Source organism: Miniopterus natalensis, chromosome 18 (genome assembly GCF_054644295.1).
Source record: "Miniopterus natalensis isolate mMinNat1 chromosome 18, mMinNat1.hap1, whole genome shotgun sequence".
Taxonomy (NCBI): domain Eukaryota; kingdom Metazoa; phylum Chordata; class Mammalia; order Chiroptera; family Miniopteridae; genus Miniopterus; species Miniopterus natalensis.
In genome coordinates this window covers 40,657,190-40,673,425 of record NC_142098.1, presented here as the reverse complement: position 1 = coordinate 40,673,425, position 16,236 = coordinate 40,657,190, and the positions used below count along the sequence as shown (strand labels likewise).

The following is a 16,236-nucleotide window of genomic DNA, read 5'->3' as shown; positions in this document are numbered from 1 at the left end:
GTGTCCCTTGTTACCTGTACTTCTGAGGCTGCGTAATTTGGGGAACCTGGTGCTTCTGGGGAAGAGGCAGGGGCCGAGCAAACTTGGAATGCCGCAGGGTGTGGTGGGCTTGGTCCCCCACCTCACCTGCGCTGTTCCCAAGGTGCCTGTCTCACGAGGACGAGTCTTCTCACCCTGCAAACGGCAGGTGCTGACCTGAGCCACGCCTCTGAGCGCCCGACATGTCTAAGGTATCCTATGTCGTCTCCCTAAGTTGTACAAACGTTTTTTGATATTTACTTCTTATTGAGTTTACTGGGGTGACATTGGTTACTGGAAGTACATGGTTTCGGGCGCACAGTTCTATCGCACATCATCTGCGCATCCTGTTGTGTTCACGGCCCCAAGCCCCGTCTTCCTATCACCGTTTACCCCCGTTCCCTCTTCTCCCTCCCCGCGCCACCCTCTTTCTCCGGCCATCACCCCACTGCTGTGGGTCCAGGAGTCTCTTTCTTTGCTTAACCCCCTCCCAGCCCCCAGCCCCCTCCCCTCTGGCAGCTGTCAGTCTGTCCTCTGCGCCCATGAGTCCGTCTCCACGTTGGTTAGTTCACGTTGTCCATCGGAATCCACATTCGAGCAAGGCCCGCGGGGCTGTCTCGGGGGGAGGCTGCCAGCGGCGCTCCCGCAGCGAGACCCGCAGCGTAAAGAAGGCCCGCGGGGCGGACGCCAGAGAGCAGGGCCTCCAGCCCCGCAGGCCGGCCGCACGTGCGGGGCTCCTGCGGGCTCCTCCTCGCCCAGGGGCAGGGGCAGGGGCAGGGGCAGGGGCAGGGGCAGGGGCAGGGGCAGGGGCAGGGGCAGGGGCAGGGGCAGGGGCAGGGGCGGGGCTCCTGCGGGCTCCTCCTCGCCCAAGGCAGGTGCAGGTGCGGGGCATTATGCTGACTCATCCTCACTAGGGGAGGGCGCAGGTGCGGGGCATTATGCTGACTCATCCTCACTGAGGGGCGGGCGCAGGTGCGGGGCATTATGCTGACTCATCCTCACTAGGGGAGGGCGCAGGTGCGGGGCATTATGCTGACTCATCCTCACTGAGGGGCGGGCGCAGGTGCGGGGCATTATGCTGACTCAGCCTCACTGAGGGGCGGGCGCAGGTGCGGGGCATTATGCTGACTCAGCCTCACTAGGGGAGGGCGCAGGTGCGGGGCATTATGCTGACTCATCCTCACTAGGGGAGGGCGCAGGTGCGGGGCATTATGCTGACTCATCCTCACTAGGGGAGGGCGCAGGTGCGGGGCATTATGCTGACTCATCCTCACTAGGGGAGGGCGCAGGTGCGGGGCATTATGCTGACTCATCCTCACTAGGGGAGGGCGCAGGTGCGGGGCTCCTGCGGGCTCCTCCTCGCCCAGGGGCAGGCGCACCTGCGGGCCTCCCGCCGGCTCGTCCTCAGGTAAGGTCACGGTCCTGCCCCCGTGCGGGACGGTCGGGGTCCCGGCCGCGCACCGCCCACCAGCCCTTGCCCGGCGCCGCTGGCAGGGCCCGTCCTCCTGTGCCAGGCCCGGCCGGCTTCGCGTGGCGCCCCCGGTGCCTCCGCGCTGCCCCGCGGGGCAAGGCTCGTCGCTCTCCCGCCCGGCGTCCCCGTGGCGTGAAGGTCCCGCAGCTCGCCCCTGACTCGGCCGCTTCCAGAGCGTGGCTCCTGAATACCTGCGTGAGCCTGGGGCAGGTGCTCCCCCCGAGTCGGTGTCCCAGGGCCCCGGGTGTGTTCCCCGGGGCGGAGCCACTGGGTCCCCGGCCACCAGGCGGCCGCCCGCGGCTGCCCCCTGCGGTCCCACTAAGCGCGCTAATTCCCTTTCCTCCACACCCTCGCCAGCCCTTGTTTGTGGATTTTTAAAAAAATTATTTTACTTTATGGATAGCCTTATAGATGTCCCCCAATTCCCCCCCAACTTCACGCGCCCCCTCCCAGCCCCCGGCCCACCCAGGCCTTGATGGCGGCCGTGCTGGAAGGTGCGAGGTGACACCTCATTGTGGGTTTAATTTGCATCTCTGATCCTTAGTGACGCTGAGCACCTTCGTATGTCTCTTGTCCATCTGTACGTCCTCTTTGGGAAACTGCCTATTCAGGTCCTCTGCCCATTTTTTAATTGGGTGGTTGGTTTTGCCAGTGTTGAGTTTTGTAAGTTCCTCAGATATTTGGACATTAAGCCCTTATCAGAAGTATCGTTGGCAAGTATTTTTCCCGTTCAGTAGGTAGGTGGTTTCCTTCACTGTGAAAAAACTTATTTCCTCCTTACACCTTCATTTAGAAAAACTTGCTATTCTTTTACTGATAACTAAGTATTTTTTATTGTTGACACTATCACAGATGTCCCCACTTTCCCCCCTTTCCCCCCCAACCCCCCTCCCCTGGCCTGCGCCACACTGTTATCTGCGTCCACGAGCTAAGAATAAGTGTTCTTTGACTGATCTCTTCGCCTTCTTAATTGAACATTTTTTATTAAAGCATAGTTGACATACAATAGCACATTAGCTTCAGGTATAAGGCACAGATTTGAGATTTCTGTGTCTTACGATGTGCTCCCCACACTAAGTCCAGTAACCACCTGGCTCCCTGCAAAGTTCTGACGCGTTGTTGACTATCGTGGGCTTTTCACCCAATCTCCTCCCCGCCACCCTTCCTTGGCTATCGCCCACATTTGCGTGTGTCCATGGGTTATGCATGTGCCCTTAGACTTCACTAAGAATCAGGTGACTCCTAAAGGTCCCAGGAGCTGCTGGAGGCATGTCCAGTCTCCAGGATGGCTGGGGTCACTAGCTGAGTGTCCGTGGGGGCAGCTCCCCTGCCTTCTGGGGTCCCTGCAGGCCCCCTCCCTGGAGTGTGGAGTCTGGGTCCTTGCTGGGTTAGTGCGTGGCCAGAGCAGCATACACACTGAGTTCATCTGGGGGCTCCTCTGACGGGGAGGAAGGGGGTGCCCTTGTCTCCCGTCTGAGGGCCAAGAGGTTCAGCTGGGCTTAGGTCACCTCCTGGGGGGTGTCGGATGCAGCAGCCTGGAGCAGGGGGGGAGAGACAGGGATGAAACGTGGTTGGGGTTGGGGGAGCCTGGGGCCTTGAGAGGATGGGACCCACCTGACTGTCCATCTGCCTGTCCTCTTCTGCTTGTCTGTCCTTCGTGTCCTGCAATCCCCCTGGCAGAGAGGAAGGCGAGGTGGCCACTCCCTGCCTGAGTCTGGATCCTGAGTGGTTCCCCTGGGCGTCCATCCCTCCCTGGGGGTCTGCGTCCTGCCTGTTCTGCTGGAGAGAGTGAGACAAACAGCGTCTCCTGGACTCCACTGTTGAAATCCTCCAGCAGTTATCACATGTGGCCAGGTGATGATTTTCACTTCAAAGAGATGAGGTCACTCTCCCGATGGAATCTGCAGGGACTCCCTAGGCCTTGGGGCCTCTGGATGCTTCTAGGATCTGACTCTTACCCTAACACCATCTCTTGCTCACTTGGCTCCAGCCTCATGGCCCATCTTCCTGAGAAGCGTGTCCTGCCTCAGGACCTTTGCCCCTGCTGTTCTCTGTGTCCCCTGCATGCACTCTGTCCCCTCCTCCTGCCTTACTTTCCATCACAGCACTTTGCCCTCTAGGACACTGTCTGCTTGTTTGCATGGTGTCTCCACCCACAGGTGAGCCCGAGGAGGGTGGAGGCTGTTGCTCAGAGCTGCACAGTGGCTCCTGAGTGGAGCCGGTAAACAGGGAGCCCGTCCCATCTGCTGGGTGAATGAATGAAGGGGAGGCTGGGACCTGTGGGTGATTCACTTATTCAGGCCTCCTCCTGAGACCTGGGCTGCACAAGGTCAGACAGAGGACGAGGGGCCAGCAGAGGGGACCATGCAGGAGGGGCTGTGAGGTCACAGGAAACCAGGAGGAGTGATGCACAGCAGGACGACCTGGGTGCCCGGCAGAGGTCAGGGTGGACACTGCTGAGAACCAGGTGAGGTGGGGACAGGGAGGATCCATTGGATTAAACTGGGCAACAGAAGGTCCTTGGCCTGGACAGGAGCAGGGGTCTCACCTGAGGGTCCAGCTCGATGCCATTTTCAGGCTCTGGGTCCTTCACAGAGGCATCTGCTGGGGCAGAACAGGGGTGTGTCTCCTTGCAGGGCCCCCGAGATCTCAGGGCTGCAGACCCTGCCTCTTCCCAGGTGGGACACTAACCCAGGAACATCAGTGTGTCCCTGGGCTGGTCAAAGGGGACAGTCTCAGCCCTGGGGGGTCAGGCCCCTCCCCGTGTATTCCCCAGGAAGGAAGGGAACCTCAGCACTTGTGCGGGGTTCGTGTGTCATGAGGGGAGACGATGGGGCGTGACCTGAAGTGTGTGCACGTGAGACGTTTTCTCTCCACACTGGCTAACCTGAGGTTCTGGAGAAATCTTTTCCTCACTGACCTTCTCCATGTGTTAGGTTTTCCTGGGCAGGTGCTCTGAGCCCCTCTCCCCGCTGGGACCCAGGTCCCCTGTTCCCTACTCACCCGACGTCCTGCCTTGGCCCTGACGCCAGTGTCGGAGGGCGAGGAAGAGGAGGAGGGAGAGCAGCAGGATGAGGGCCACCAAGACCACAATTAGGACGGACAGGTTCCATCTGAGACCTTGGGCACAAGTGATGTCATGAATGAACCAACGGTGCCAATTAATGAGCACTTACTGTGTGCGAGGCACGTGCTAGGTCCTCCTTCATCTCTAACCTCACAGCCCTTGTGCACCAGGGAGTGCTGACCCCACCCCCCATTTCACTGAGGCTCAGAGAGGTTAATCACCTGCCCCAGGTCACCCAGCCCCTCCCCACAAACCCTGACTTACTGCTTTGTGGGCCTGATTCCATGGGGGACGGGGGCTGGTCCTCAGAGCCTATGGGGATCAGGATGGGAGGTGAGGGGTGGGGGCTGCCTTCTCCTCACTTCAGCCTGACTAATCCTCCCACAGGCTGGACCCCAACATCTCCCTCTCCATGACCACCCCACCCGTCACCTGCCAGCATCAGAGCCCTGGAGCCCCGCGGTCCCCCAGTATCGCTGCCTGGACCCCAGCCTCCCTGGGAGACAAGCGGAGCCTGAGTGGGGAGATTCTTTCTCTCGGGACCACGGCCTCTGCTAGTCACCAAGATAAGAGTATCTTGGTCTCTCTGGCTGAGGCCACAGGGCTGGAGCCTGGAGGGCTCGGGATGGGCTCCCTCTGGCCTTTCCCCCTTTTGGTCAGCCCGAGGCCTCTCCAGCCTCCCTCTGCCCACCAGGGACAAGTCTGGGCCTCGGGGCCGAGGATGACATGAGGCGGGGATGGGAGATGCTCTGGCTTTTTCCATCCCTCTGGCAGGTGAGTCCCCTCTGGCTGCCCCTCCTGTGGCCTCTTCACTCCCATTTCAGCCCAAAGGGCCCCTGAACTGACCATGAGGACACAAAGGGCAGGGCTGGGGCTCCTCACCTGAGACCCTGAGCTCCAGGGGGTCACTGGGGTGTGACAGCAGGTAGGGGGAGGTGCTGTGTGAACCATAGCACCTGTAGGTCCCCCCATGGCCTGAGGTCACAGCACTGATGATGAAGTTGGCCTGAGAGTGGGCAGGTGTGTTTTGCAGACGAAGGTGCTGGGGAGGGTCCAGTGGTCCCTCCTTTTGCAGGTGGAAGGTATCAAACTGGGTCTCAGATGCACACTGCAGGGTCACATCAGCTCCCCAGGGCACTGAGGGTCCCGGCTGGGCTGAGAGGGAGGGTTTCGGGTACAGTCCTGGGGGGAGGAAGGTTGTGATGTGTAGAGAGTGACCCCCTCCCTCATGCCCCTGACCCTGAGCTGAGGGACCCTGTCCTGAGGCTGTCTGTGACCCCCTCTCAGGCCTCTCAGCCCCTGGGGGGGTGTCTTTTATCTCCATGCCCCTCCCTCCCCCTTTCTCCCTCCCTCCCCCTAGGCCTCTGCCCATCTGAGCCTCTGCCCCAGGACCCTCTCCTGGACCCCATCACCAAGGGGACCCTGGGCCCAGAGCCCTGGGCACACAGTCAGGACAGGGGCAGGGCTGGGCTCCTCACCTGCGACCAGGATGTCCAGGGGGGCGCTGGGGGCCGACCACACGTGGGAGAGGTTGTGTCCACTGTAGCATCTGTACTGGCCCCCGTGTTCTCGGGTCACAGGGCCCAGAGGGAAGCTGGGGCTGTGCTGCCCATCAAGACGCTGGGGGCCGGTGAGCCTCTGCACCTTGGTCAGAGCAAATCTGTCAAAGCCGCCGTCCGAGCGACACTGGAGGGTCAGGCTGTCTCCAGGCAGCACCAGGGAGCCTGGCTGGGCCAAGAGGGAGGGCTCCCTGTGCACTCCTGGGGAGAAGGGGACGGTAGCACTCAGGGGACACCCCCGCGTGGCCCACTGTGGCTGCAGTGAGAGTTCTGCCCGGTCACTCCCTAAACCCCCCGCCTGTGGTTCTGTCCCCAAGAGCCCAGTGTCACTGACCCCCGTGACCTCAGGGCTCCACTGGGCACACAGCTCAGGTGAGTGATTTTGGGCCCAGGAAACAGATGGGGTTGCCCAGGGGCCTGTCCCTCACCTGTGACCTCGATGTGCAGAGGGTCACTGGGCTCTGACCACATGTAGGGGTAAGACCTGGAGGAACCATAGCACCTGTAGGTCCCCCCGTGGGAGGCGCTCACGGGGCCCACAGCGAAGAGAGCCCACCACCCCCCGGCAGAGACCCTCGGTTCCGATTCCATGTGTCTGGGCGGGTCAGCTCCTCCCTCCTTCAGCAGGTGGAAAGTGCCCGATGTGGACTGTGAGCGGCAGGAGAGGGACACGTTCCCCCCTGAGGCCACCACAGGGCTCGGGCGGACTGAGAAGGAGGGTGCACGGTACAGTCCTGGGGAGGACAAGGCTCCGTGTTAAAGGGGGGCGGTCACCCCACATGCCCCAGCTGTGCCCTGTGGGGTGAGGTCCCCCTGAGGCCACCCTCCCTTCCCTGTGCCTGTGGGAGCCGAGTGGGGAGGGGCCCGGGCTCTCCCTTACCTGTCACCACCAGGGTCAGGGGGTCACTCCTCTCCGACCACATGGCCCCTGCGCTGTAATAGGCACACTGGTAAATCCCTGCATGGTATGAGCGCGTGGGTTCAATGAGGAAGCTGGTCTTGTTTCTGGGGTCCTGTGGGGTGCTGGTCAGCCAGGGCTCAGCGCCCCTCTCTTTATACAGAGCGTAGACAGCAGGCTGCGGAGACCCCTGGCACCAGATGGTCACAGGGCTCCCCTTGGTGACCATGGGGCCTGGGTCGGCCCGGATGGAGGGTTTGGGGAGGTCTTCTGAAAAGGAATCAGACCTGAAATGCCGGGGGTGCCCGTCTACCTTCTGTTTCCCCAGCTGTCACTCCGAGGCCCCTTCCAGATTGGTCGCCATTATTCCAAACCCTGTGTTTCCCCAGCTGCCAGGGAGTCATCGTGCTGAAGCAGGAGGTTTGGGGAGGACTCACCTGCCTGTACCGGGTCCCACGGGCCCTGACACAGCCCTGGAAGAGAGTCCCTGTGAGAACCATCCCCAACCGCACAGACGCTCCCGGCCTGGTCGGGCCCTGAGCACCGGGGCGGGCCCGGGGTGGGCGCATCTCTCTTCCCCCAGAAGTCCTTTCCCCACTGAACCTCCTGATTCCTCAGGCCTCACAGGGACCAGGACCTGCGATGGGAGGGGGGGCCCTCATTCCCTTTTCCACAAAACTCACAAAAATAGAGAAGAGCCATGAGGGTGGTGGCCTTGACACTGTCTCCCATGGTCCCCAGGGTGCCGATGGCGCATGAAGTCCACAGGGCCCTGGAGGACTGACTGAGGCTCAGGTGCGGCAAGGTCGAGGCTCCGTTTGACGCCTCCCAGTTTCCTGATCGGCGGCGTCCTGCTCTCCCTGGAGGGTAGCCGAGGACTCAGCAGGTTCTGGGACCCTGCAGGTCAGATCTGAGTCTCGGCTGGCCCCGCACGCTCAGCCGCCTCACGTCAAAGCCCAGTCCAGAGGCTGACACAGGTCCCGGTCCAGGAGGGCATAGGACACGGGGCAGGAGAGGAGGAAGCGCCGTCTGGTTCCTGTTTTGCTCCTGCCTCTTACGGAGCCTCTGTGACCTTTGGAGTTCACTGGTCTTTCCTGAGACTCCATAAATGCAAATTCCCCTTCAGCCGCCATCGTGGCAGACGGGTGCCGACTGAGGGGCTACCCTGCCGGGGGGAGGCTCGCTGGGGAAGGCATGGAGCTCCGGTCAGTGACATCGGACAACGCAAACGTTTACAGTGGAGCACGTGCTGGAGGTTTGGTAGGCGGCGGGAAGGAAAACGGGACAGAGTCAATAGCGGGTAGACGTCTAGCAACCTCAGGCGCGAGGCGTGGGGACCTGCTGGTGGAGGAGGGACCAGGACACGGTAGGGGTCAGCACAGGGGCAGTGAGGATATGACACCCTTGACCACGACGAGGGTGACTATTCTAAAAACGGTGAGTGGCCGTGGAGGGTGCCCTGGTCACTCAGGGCCGTTGCTCCCAGCAGGTCGTCCGTGGTTTTATCTTTAAGGTAACGGGAGACTTCGCAGTAAAAGGAGCCCCCGGGCCGCTGGTTGAGAAGAGCCCGCCCTGTCGGGCAGAGACTGCGGGCGGCCTTCACGGATGACAAGCAGTCACAGGCCACCGGGCCATGAGCTAATCTGTGTTCTATGTGGTTACGTGGGTTTCTTGTGCGGCTCTCACAGCAAAGCTATGACGTCAGCGCATGTACCGTTGAGCGTGATGACGTGATCACGGCCTAGGAGGTCTGGACAGGAGGCTGCCCTGTTCCGATCGGCACAGGGAGCACCAGTGGGGCGGCCCGGTGGGGCCCCAACTCGGCTTGTGCGCGTCTGGGGAGCGGAAGGGGCTCACCCGGAGGAGTTCGGCCTGCGGGAGGAGCTGGCTCCCCTGGGCCTGGAGGGTTAGCTCCAGCCTGAAGCTCTGCGACGTGGGACGTTGGGTGGAGGTTCTTGGATGTAAGGAGGACGCCCGAGGAAAGGCTTTATGCAGGGGATACTCGGGGACGGGTAAGTTTGGGGCCATGGGAATGAAGCGCCTCAGCAGGGAGTGAGGGTCTGGGGAAGGAGGCTGGGGGTGCACCGAGGAGGCATCCTGAGTCTTCCGCTGCGCCGATGAACTGGGTGACGGGAGGAGGGGCCCAGGCAGAGCGTGGTTTGTTCCTTGGGGGGGGGAGAATCGAGGGCTCTCCCTCTCTGCCGCGGATGCCTGGAGAGGCCAGCGGGCCGAGAGAAGCGGGAGGCTCGGGGAGGCGTTCGCCGCAGTGCGGGCCGAGCGCAGGCCGGCCGGGCGGGCGGCTGTTGGTCCCCGACGCGTCTCCGGCTTCCTCGCCCGCGAGCAGGAGCAGCTTCTCTCCGTGGCCGCTGCCTCCTCGCTGCCTCGTGTCGCCCAGGCCGCAGCCCCCAGTCTGATCCAGTGGCGCCTCGGTTTCCGGATGGGATCGGCTCCGGGAGACCGTCTGAGCTCTGGAACGTTCGGAAACCGAGGGCTCCGCAGCCCACAGCTGGGCTCAGGATCTTGCCCGCAGCGGAAGCCCCGGGCCCGTTCGAAAACCGGGGCATTGCCTCCCGGGTTTAGGGCGGCCGCCAACCCAAACGCTCGTCCACCGAGACGTCCGAGAACCGAGGCGCCACGGCACTGTTCAGCCCATGCCCATGCCCTGGGCAAAAGAACTAGTTGGGGACAATCGTAGGGTTTCATCTAAGACGGGGACGTATTCGTTGACCGTCTACTTTGAGCCGGTGACTGGTCCCCTCCCTCTTTCCTCGTTGTAGTAAACGGTGAAGCCTCACCTCTCAGGCTGGTTACGAGGCTCGGCACTGCCTGAGGCCTGAAGAGTCTCAGTCTGGTGGCATTTCTGTAACCCGATTGAGACACGGGTACAGGAGACTTGTAAGGAGTGCCTCTCGGGAGCCACATACGTATCCCCAAGTCTACCAGGTGACCCAGCAGGGGTGCGCCAGGGGCCGGACGGCGGGCGAGCTCAGGCTAGGGGATGCGGGAATGGGGTTCTCATCCTGGACCCCACACGTGGCCGAAGTAAGAGCGACCGTGGGAATTTCATCAGTGGGTCGGTCGCTAAGCACTAAGGCACTTAGGGCTCCTCTGACCTGGGGGGCCCGCCTCCCGTAAGACTCCATGGGGATGCGGTGCAACCGCTAAGCTATGAGGGGTCTGTAGGGAAACCGCGTGTGCTTTCCTTGCATTTCTTTTTATTGGTATAAAATTCACATAACATAAAACTGAACGTTTTAACGAAGAGAATCCACCGGAACGTAGTAAATACACGATGTCTCAATGACAGCTTCTATCCAGTCTCAAGACATGTTTATAACCCTTCTCAGAACCCCCCCCCCCGAAGCCTCCCCTCTCTTCCCGGTCGGGCCCTGACCACCAGTGTGATTTCTCATTCTACGGGGTTCTTCCTCCCGGACGTTTCGTATACATGGAATCACAGAAAATGTGATTTTTGTGTCGGGCGTCTGTCACTTAGCTGCATTATCTTGACGTTCACCCACAACGTAGCAGGCGCCAGTCCTTCATCTGTTTTAAAAATTTTTATTTTTAATTCTCAGCCAAGGATGTTTTCTCCGTTGCTTTTTTACAGAGAGTGGAAGGGAGCGAGAGAGAGAGAGACAGAGAGAAACATCGACGTGAGAGAGACACATTGATGGGTGGCCGCCCACACGAACCTCAGCTGGGGCTGAGGATCAAGCCTGCAACCCAGGTACATGCCCTCGGCTGGAATCGAACCCGAGACCCTTCAGTCTATGGGCCTACGCTCTAACCACTGAGCCAGACCGGCCAGGGCCAATCCTTCGTTCTTTATGGTTTAAAAAAAATGCCAGTGTTGTGAAGATGCCACATTTCTTCTGTATGGATGTGAATCCAAACCAGCCATGTGGGATGGACCCTCGTGGCCTAGGGTGAGACCAGGAGGGCCGTCAAGGACAGTCAGCGAGGACAGGGAGGGCGAGCGCCACAGTTGGGGGGCGGGGGCTCCTCAGCAGGAACATGGCCCAGGTCCACCTGCACCCGAACCTCCTCCACCTCGTCTACTCCCCAGACATTCTCGGCGGACAGTTTCCCCAACGAGGGTCCGTATTTTCTCTCAGCACCTCCAGGGGTCATCAGATGTGCTCCAAGGCTCCCCCTCTCTGAATGGCGCTCTGCTCCCTCTGTGTTCACCTCCTGGACGCTTCGTGGGTCCCTCCAACGCTGTTTCGAGCCTGGAACAGCAGCACCCCGAGCACCGCCAGGACCAGGCCCGCCGCGCCCAAGCGGACGACGTTCCCCACGGTGTAGTCCTGGGGCCGGGGGGCTGGGAATTGTGCACAAAGAGGTCACAGAGGTCAGGACAGGCCAAAGTGACCCCAGAGTCCTGGATGTCCACCCAGGGCACCCCCTCCCCTTGAAAAGACATGGCCGCCTGCACCCCGTAACCGAGAGCCTCCTACTCACCACTCCTGGGGCCCGAGCTGTTCTGTGATGGGCCCACGGCGTCGGCTGCTCCTGCGACACAGGGAGAAGTGGGGCTGGTGAGGAGTTGGGGCCACTCAAGCCCAGCGCCCCCATCACGCCCCCATTCCTCAGGGCGCAGCTGCTCCCCCCCAGCCCTCTGCTGGAGGAGCCCGTCTGTGTCCCCGGAGGCCCTGCGCCGCTGGGGCCTCTCCAGGTCACACTTTGCCTCTGAGCCACTTTGGGGCAGTTTGGCTCCGCGGCGGAATTCAGGGTTCGGCAGAAATAGGGGCTCTCGTTGCCGAAACGGAGCCTCGCCGTGTCGCTGCTCACTGCGGGACATGACCCGCGAAGCCACCCCTTCCGGACACGGGAGCCCCCACTGCGGCCGCCGGGGACCCAGGACCCCGGGCTCTCCCAGGGCTACGCACGTGGAGCCCTGGACCGATTCTTGAGCTATGAGCGGGGACAATTTTATGAATAAAACTGAAATGCGTCTGAAGCAAAAAATCCTTTTGAAGCATCTTTTATAAGAAACTTTATAGTAATAAAAAGTTATTTTTATAGATTTAATATAATACCAATTAAAATATTAACAAAATTAACTTTAAAGTCATAAATGTTTGTAAATTAAATGTATATATGAAACTATTCCTTGAAAGTTCTCAGTAAAGGAGCAGCAATAGTTATGTGCAGTAAATGCAGAGCAGACGTGACTTTCACAGTCTGGGCAGGGACCCCCTAGTTCCTCATGAGCCCTGCACCGCCCCCCGAGTCTCAGGTGAGCACTGAGCGCATGGAGGCCTCCAGGCGAGCACAGGGGCCTTGCAGGGTGCTGCCCACAAGTGCGGACGCTTCTCTCTACAGGAGAGCGCCCAGTGGGGACCCCCCGTCACCCACAGCAGGTCCCACCTTGGCCCTCGCAGCCCCCTGTCCTCTGAGAGGGCTCGGGGACCCCCACCTGTGTGGGTAAGGGCTCCACCTAACGGTCTCTGGAAATGAGCTGCCCAGGGAGTGTCCCTCTGTCCTCTCCTCCCCCGTCAGCCCAGCCATCGTCCCTGTATTACAGGCCAGGCCTGGGCACCCAACGCCGCAATCCGGGCCCCTGTCATCTTCAGGTCACACACGCTCCCATCTGGTTAGGGACCCGGGTCCCCATAACTACGCAGGGGTGTTGGCTTTCAGTGGAAACCCCACAGGTTCTGTGTGGAGCCAGCAGGAGTGGAGATGCTAAAGGGGTGTTTCCAAATCTTTGCTGTCTCCATAATATTGTGGCTTCCTCTTCTAAGATGAGCCCCCAGGCCCGGAGGATAAAAATCACACGTGCCTACTCCTGCTGGCCTCTGCTTTTCACTCTGTGCAAGGCCACAGTCACTGGGAGCAGCAGAATTGGCCAGAGAGGGCTGGACCGGGAGCAGGTCTAGGACAAGCCACTTGCCAGGGCCCCAGAAAGTGAGAAGTGAAAGTGCCCATGTAGGTCATGGCCAGGCAGCGCCCCCTTGTTCGATGAGAAAGATTCTCAGAGTTCACCTCCCAGGAGAGCTGAGTCCACAGAGCCTCAGCCCATTTCCCGGGTCCCACCTGTGGGATGTCCCCCAGGGAGCAGCGGTGCTCTGGTCTGAGATGCAGACACCAGGAGGCAGTGGGCTGGGCCTCAGTCTAGTCTCATTTCCTCTGGGCTGCACTCCTGCAGGGACGGGGGTCCCAGGTGTGGGAGGTCCCTCCTGCTTCCACCCTTTCCCCAGAGGCCCTCCTCCGTGGATCCACCCACTACCCCCACTATTTCACCGTGTCTCACACTTTCCTGGGGACAGAGCCTAGAGATGGCCTTGGAGATCAGAGAGGACAGGGCCAGGGCTGCTCCCCTGAGACCAGGACCAAATTCATAACGTCAGGGAGCACGGGGACCCTTGTCCCAGTGGATCCCACCCACACAGCATGAGCCAAGGTCAGGGAATGAGGGACGGGGACTGGCTCCTCCCCACTTGAGCTCTGCTGCTCCAAACCAGCCTGGGCCCAGCATCTCCCTCTGCCATGACCACCCGCCTGTCACCTGCCTCACTTACCCTCTGCAGGCCTGGCTTCACACCAGAGGAGGCCCTGGAGCTCTGTGGTTCCCCTGGAATCTCTGCCCGACTCCCAGCCCCCCTGGGACACAAGCTTTTCCTTAAGTGTCTGGGGGGCATTAGATCCTCTGAGGGACTCAGAACGGCCCTGGGGTGCTCTGTGCCCCTGTGAGCAGAGAGGACCCGGTGGCTCATCAGCTGTGGAGATGGACCCTGTGGGTGGGGCGGGGGTCCCAGAGGGTCCGGGGAAGGAGGACTGAAGGGGTGAGAGCCTGGGGCTGAGCCTGGAGTCCCCACCCCACTCACACTCCTCCTATTTCTGTGCTTGGCCCCCGGAGACCCTCCCACTGCCCACCTGCCACCTCCTGTACCCAGGGAAGGGGAGGGGTAGACAGGTGTAGGAGGGTCTCTAAGGGCAGATGGCTCCTGGTGACCATCCCTAGAGCCCCTCACTCCCCTTTCAGCCCATAATTCTTCTGGGGACAGGACCAGGAGTTGACAGCTCAGAAAGACGGGGTCAGGGCCCCTCACCTGAGACCAGGAGCTCCAGGGGCTCACTGGGCGGGGACAGCAGGTGGGGGTTGGTGCTGACTGAGCTGTAGCACCTGTAGGTCCCCCCGTGGGCCGAGGTGACAGGACTCATGGGGAACTCTGCCTGGGACGGCTGAGCTCCGTGCTTTGACCTAAGACGCAGGGGGGGATCGGCTGTCCCCTCCTTGGACAGAAGGAAAGTGTCCCTCTGGCTCTGTGACCGACACAGCAGGGTCACGTTGTCTCCTGAGGCCACCCTGGGGCCTGGCTGCACCGAGAGGGCGGGTCTGTCAGGCAGGTGCCCTGGAGAGAGGGAGGGAGGGTGAGGGCCGCCTGCCCACCTTGCTCTGACCTGACAGTCCCCAGGCCTCTCTCTGAGGACCCTCCTCTCTGTCTCTGTCCCCTCTGAGTCACCTGTCCCCTCCCATCCCCTGTCTCTGTCCCTCCCTCCCTGGGCCCTGCACTTTCTTTCTGGCCTCAGCACCTGAGACCCCCAGCATGGCCTGTGCAGAGCCTGGGTCCCTAACTGAACCCGCTGGCTCCTCACCTGCCACCAGGATGTCCAGGGGGTCACTGGGGGCCGACCACTCAGAGGAGAGGCTGTGTCCACCATAGCATCTGTACCGGCCCCCGGGGGAGCTGCTCACAGTGTCCAGGGGGAAGCTGGCCTGCGAGAGCCCAGCCTGGGGCTGCAGGACAATGCTCTGGGGCAGGTCCTGTCCCCCCTCCTTGGACAGAGCGAATCTGTCATAGCCGACATCAGAGCGACACTGGAGGGTCAGGCTCTGCCCAGAGGCCACGATGGGGCCCTGCTGGGTCAGGAGGGTCGGCTTCTGAGACTCACCTGGAGAGACGGGGCCTGAATTACAGGGGCCGCTCCTCCCATAAGCCCCCTTCTGTCCGGCCCCCCGGGTCTCACTGTCTCTGTGTCTCTGACCCATGAGCCCCTGTGCTCCCCTCCCCTCATCCTCTCACATGGGGCTCCCCTCCCAGCAAAGATGCCCATAAACTGGCTGACATCTCAGTCCATGGATGGGACAGTAATGGGACTCACCTGGGACCAGAAGCTCCAGAGGGTCACTGGGGTGTGAGCACGTCTGAGGCCTGTATCTGTCACACCCGTAGCATCTGAAGGTCCACCTGTGGCTGGGGGTCACGGGGCCCACAGGGAACAGGGCCTGGGACTTCCCACTGGGGTGCTGAAGTGAGTCCCGGGTCCCGGAGAGCCTGTGGTCTCCTTCCTTAGTCAGAATGAACCTGCCAAATCCCTGCCCTGAGCCACACTGGAGGGTCACGTTCCCTCCTGAGGCCACCACGGGGCTGGGCAGGGCCGAGAGGCTGGGTTTGCTGTAGGCTCCTAGGAGAGGAGGGGGCAGAGTGTTAGATGGGGTCACACCTCCCTCACCCCCAGGCCTGGGCTGTGGGAGGGGGACACCCTGAGAGCAGCCCCCCTTCCTGAGGGCAGAGCCTGAGGCTGGGACCCCTGAGTGTCCTCTCACCTGTCACCACCAGCTCCAGGGGGTTACTGGGCTCTGACCAGTCAGTGTAGCTGAGATAGTGACAGCGATATGTCCCTGCATGTAGCGCTGTCATCTGTGTGATGGCGAACTTGGCCTTGTCCCCGGGTTCCAGTGGCTTCTGTCTGTTCCAGGGCAGTTGGCTTCCCTCTTTAACCAGCTGATACTCCCGAGCCCCTCGGGTCCCCTGACACCAGATGGTCACAGGGCTCCCCCAGCGGATCACAGAGCCTGGCTCAGCCCTGAGGGTGGGCTTGGGGAGGGGACCTGGAAGGAATCGGAGGCTGGGTCAGAAGATATTCCCACGCCGTCCCCAGTTCTCCGCCTCAGGTGTCACCCATGTGTCACACAGATCCATTCTCGGTCTTCCCCAGCTGCCTGGGGGGGGGGGTGTCTTGTCCCAAATGAGGAGCGGGACCCGGGACACCTGGGGACAGACTCACCTGCCTGCACTGGGGTCCTCAGGCCCACGCTCAGCCCTGGAAGAGAGTTTCTGTGAGAGATCCGCCCTGGTCCTGGGCAGACCCCCTCCCGCGAGCCTCCTGGGTTTTGGGGTCTCCTGGCAGCGCAGCGCCCCCCTCCCCTCCTGCCCCCTCACCGAGGCAGAGCAGGGCCGCGAGGGTGGGGGTCATGGTGTCTTCTCCCTCT

At 61.4% G+C, this 16,236-nt stretch overlaps 1 protein-coding gene across 1 annotated transcript; it reads right to left on the bottom strand.

Annotated features, from left to right (window-relative positions):
• Positions 1 to 2,877: 2,877 nt before the first annotated feature.
• On the bottom strand, positions 2,878 to 16,236 carry LOC107545641 (paired immunoglobulin-like receptor B). The gene is given in 15 exon segments (XM_087826916.1): positions 2,878 to 3,024; positions 3,104 to 3,268; positions 4,038 to 4,093; positions 4,493 to 4,609; positions 5,439 to 5,738; positions 6,035 to 6,316; positions 6,544 to 6,849; positions 6,996 to 7,283; positions 7,451 to 7,486; positions 14,072 to 14,374; positions 14,619 to 14,915; positions 15,126 to 15,428; positions 15,571 to 15,855; positions 16,032 to 16,067; positions 16,187 to 16,236. Coding segments are annotated over 15 exon segments (2,955 nt in total). The 5' UTR covers positions 16,221 to 16,236.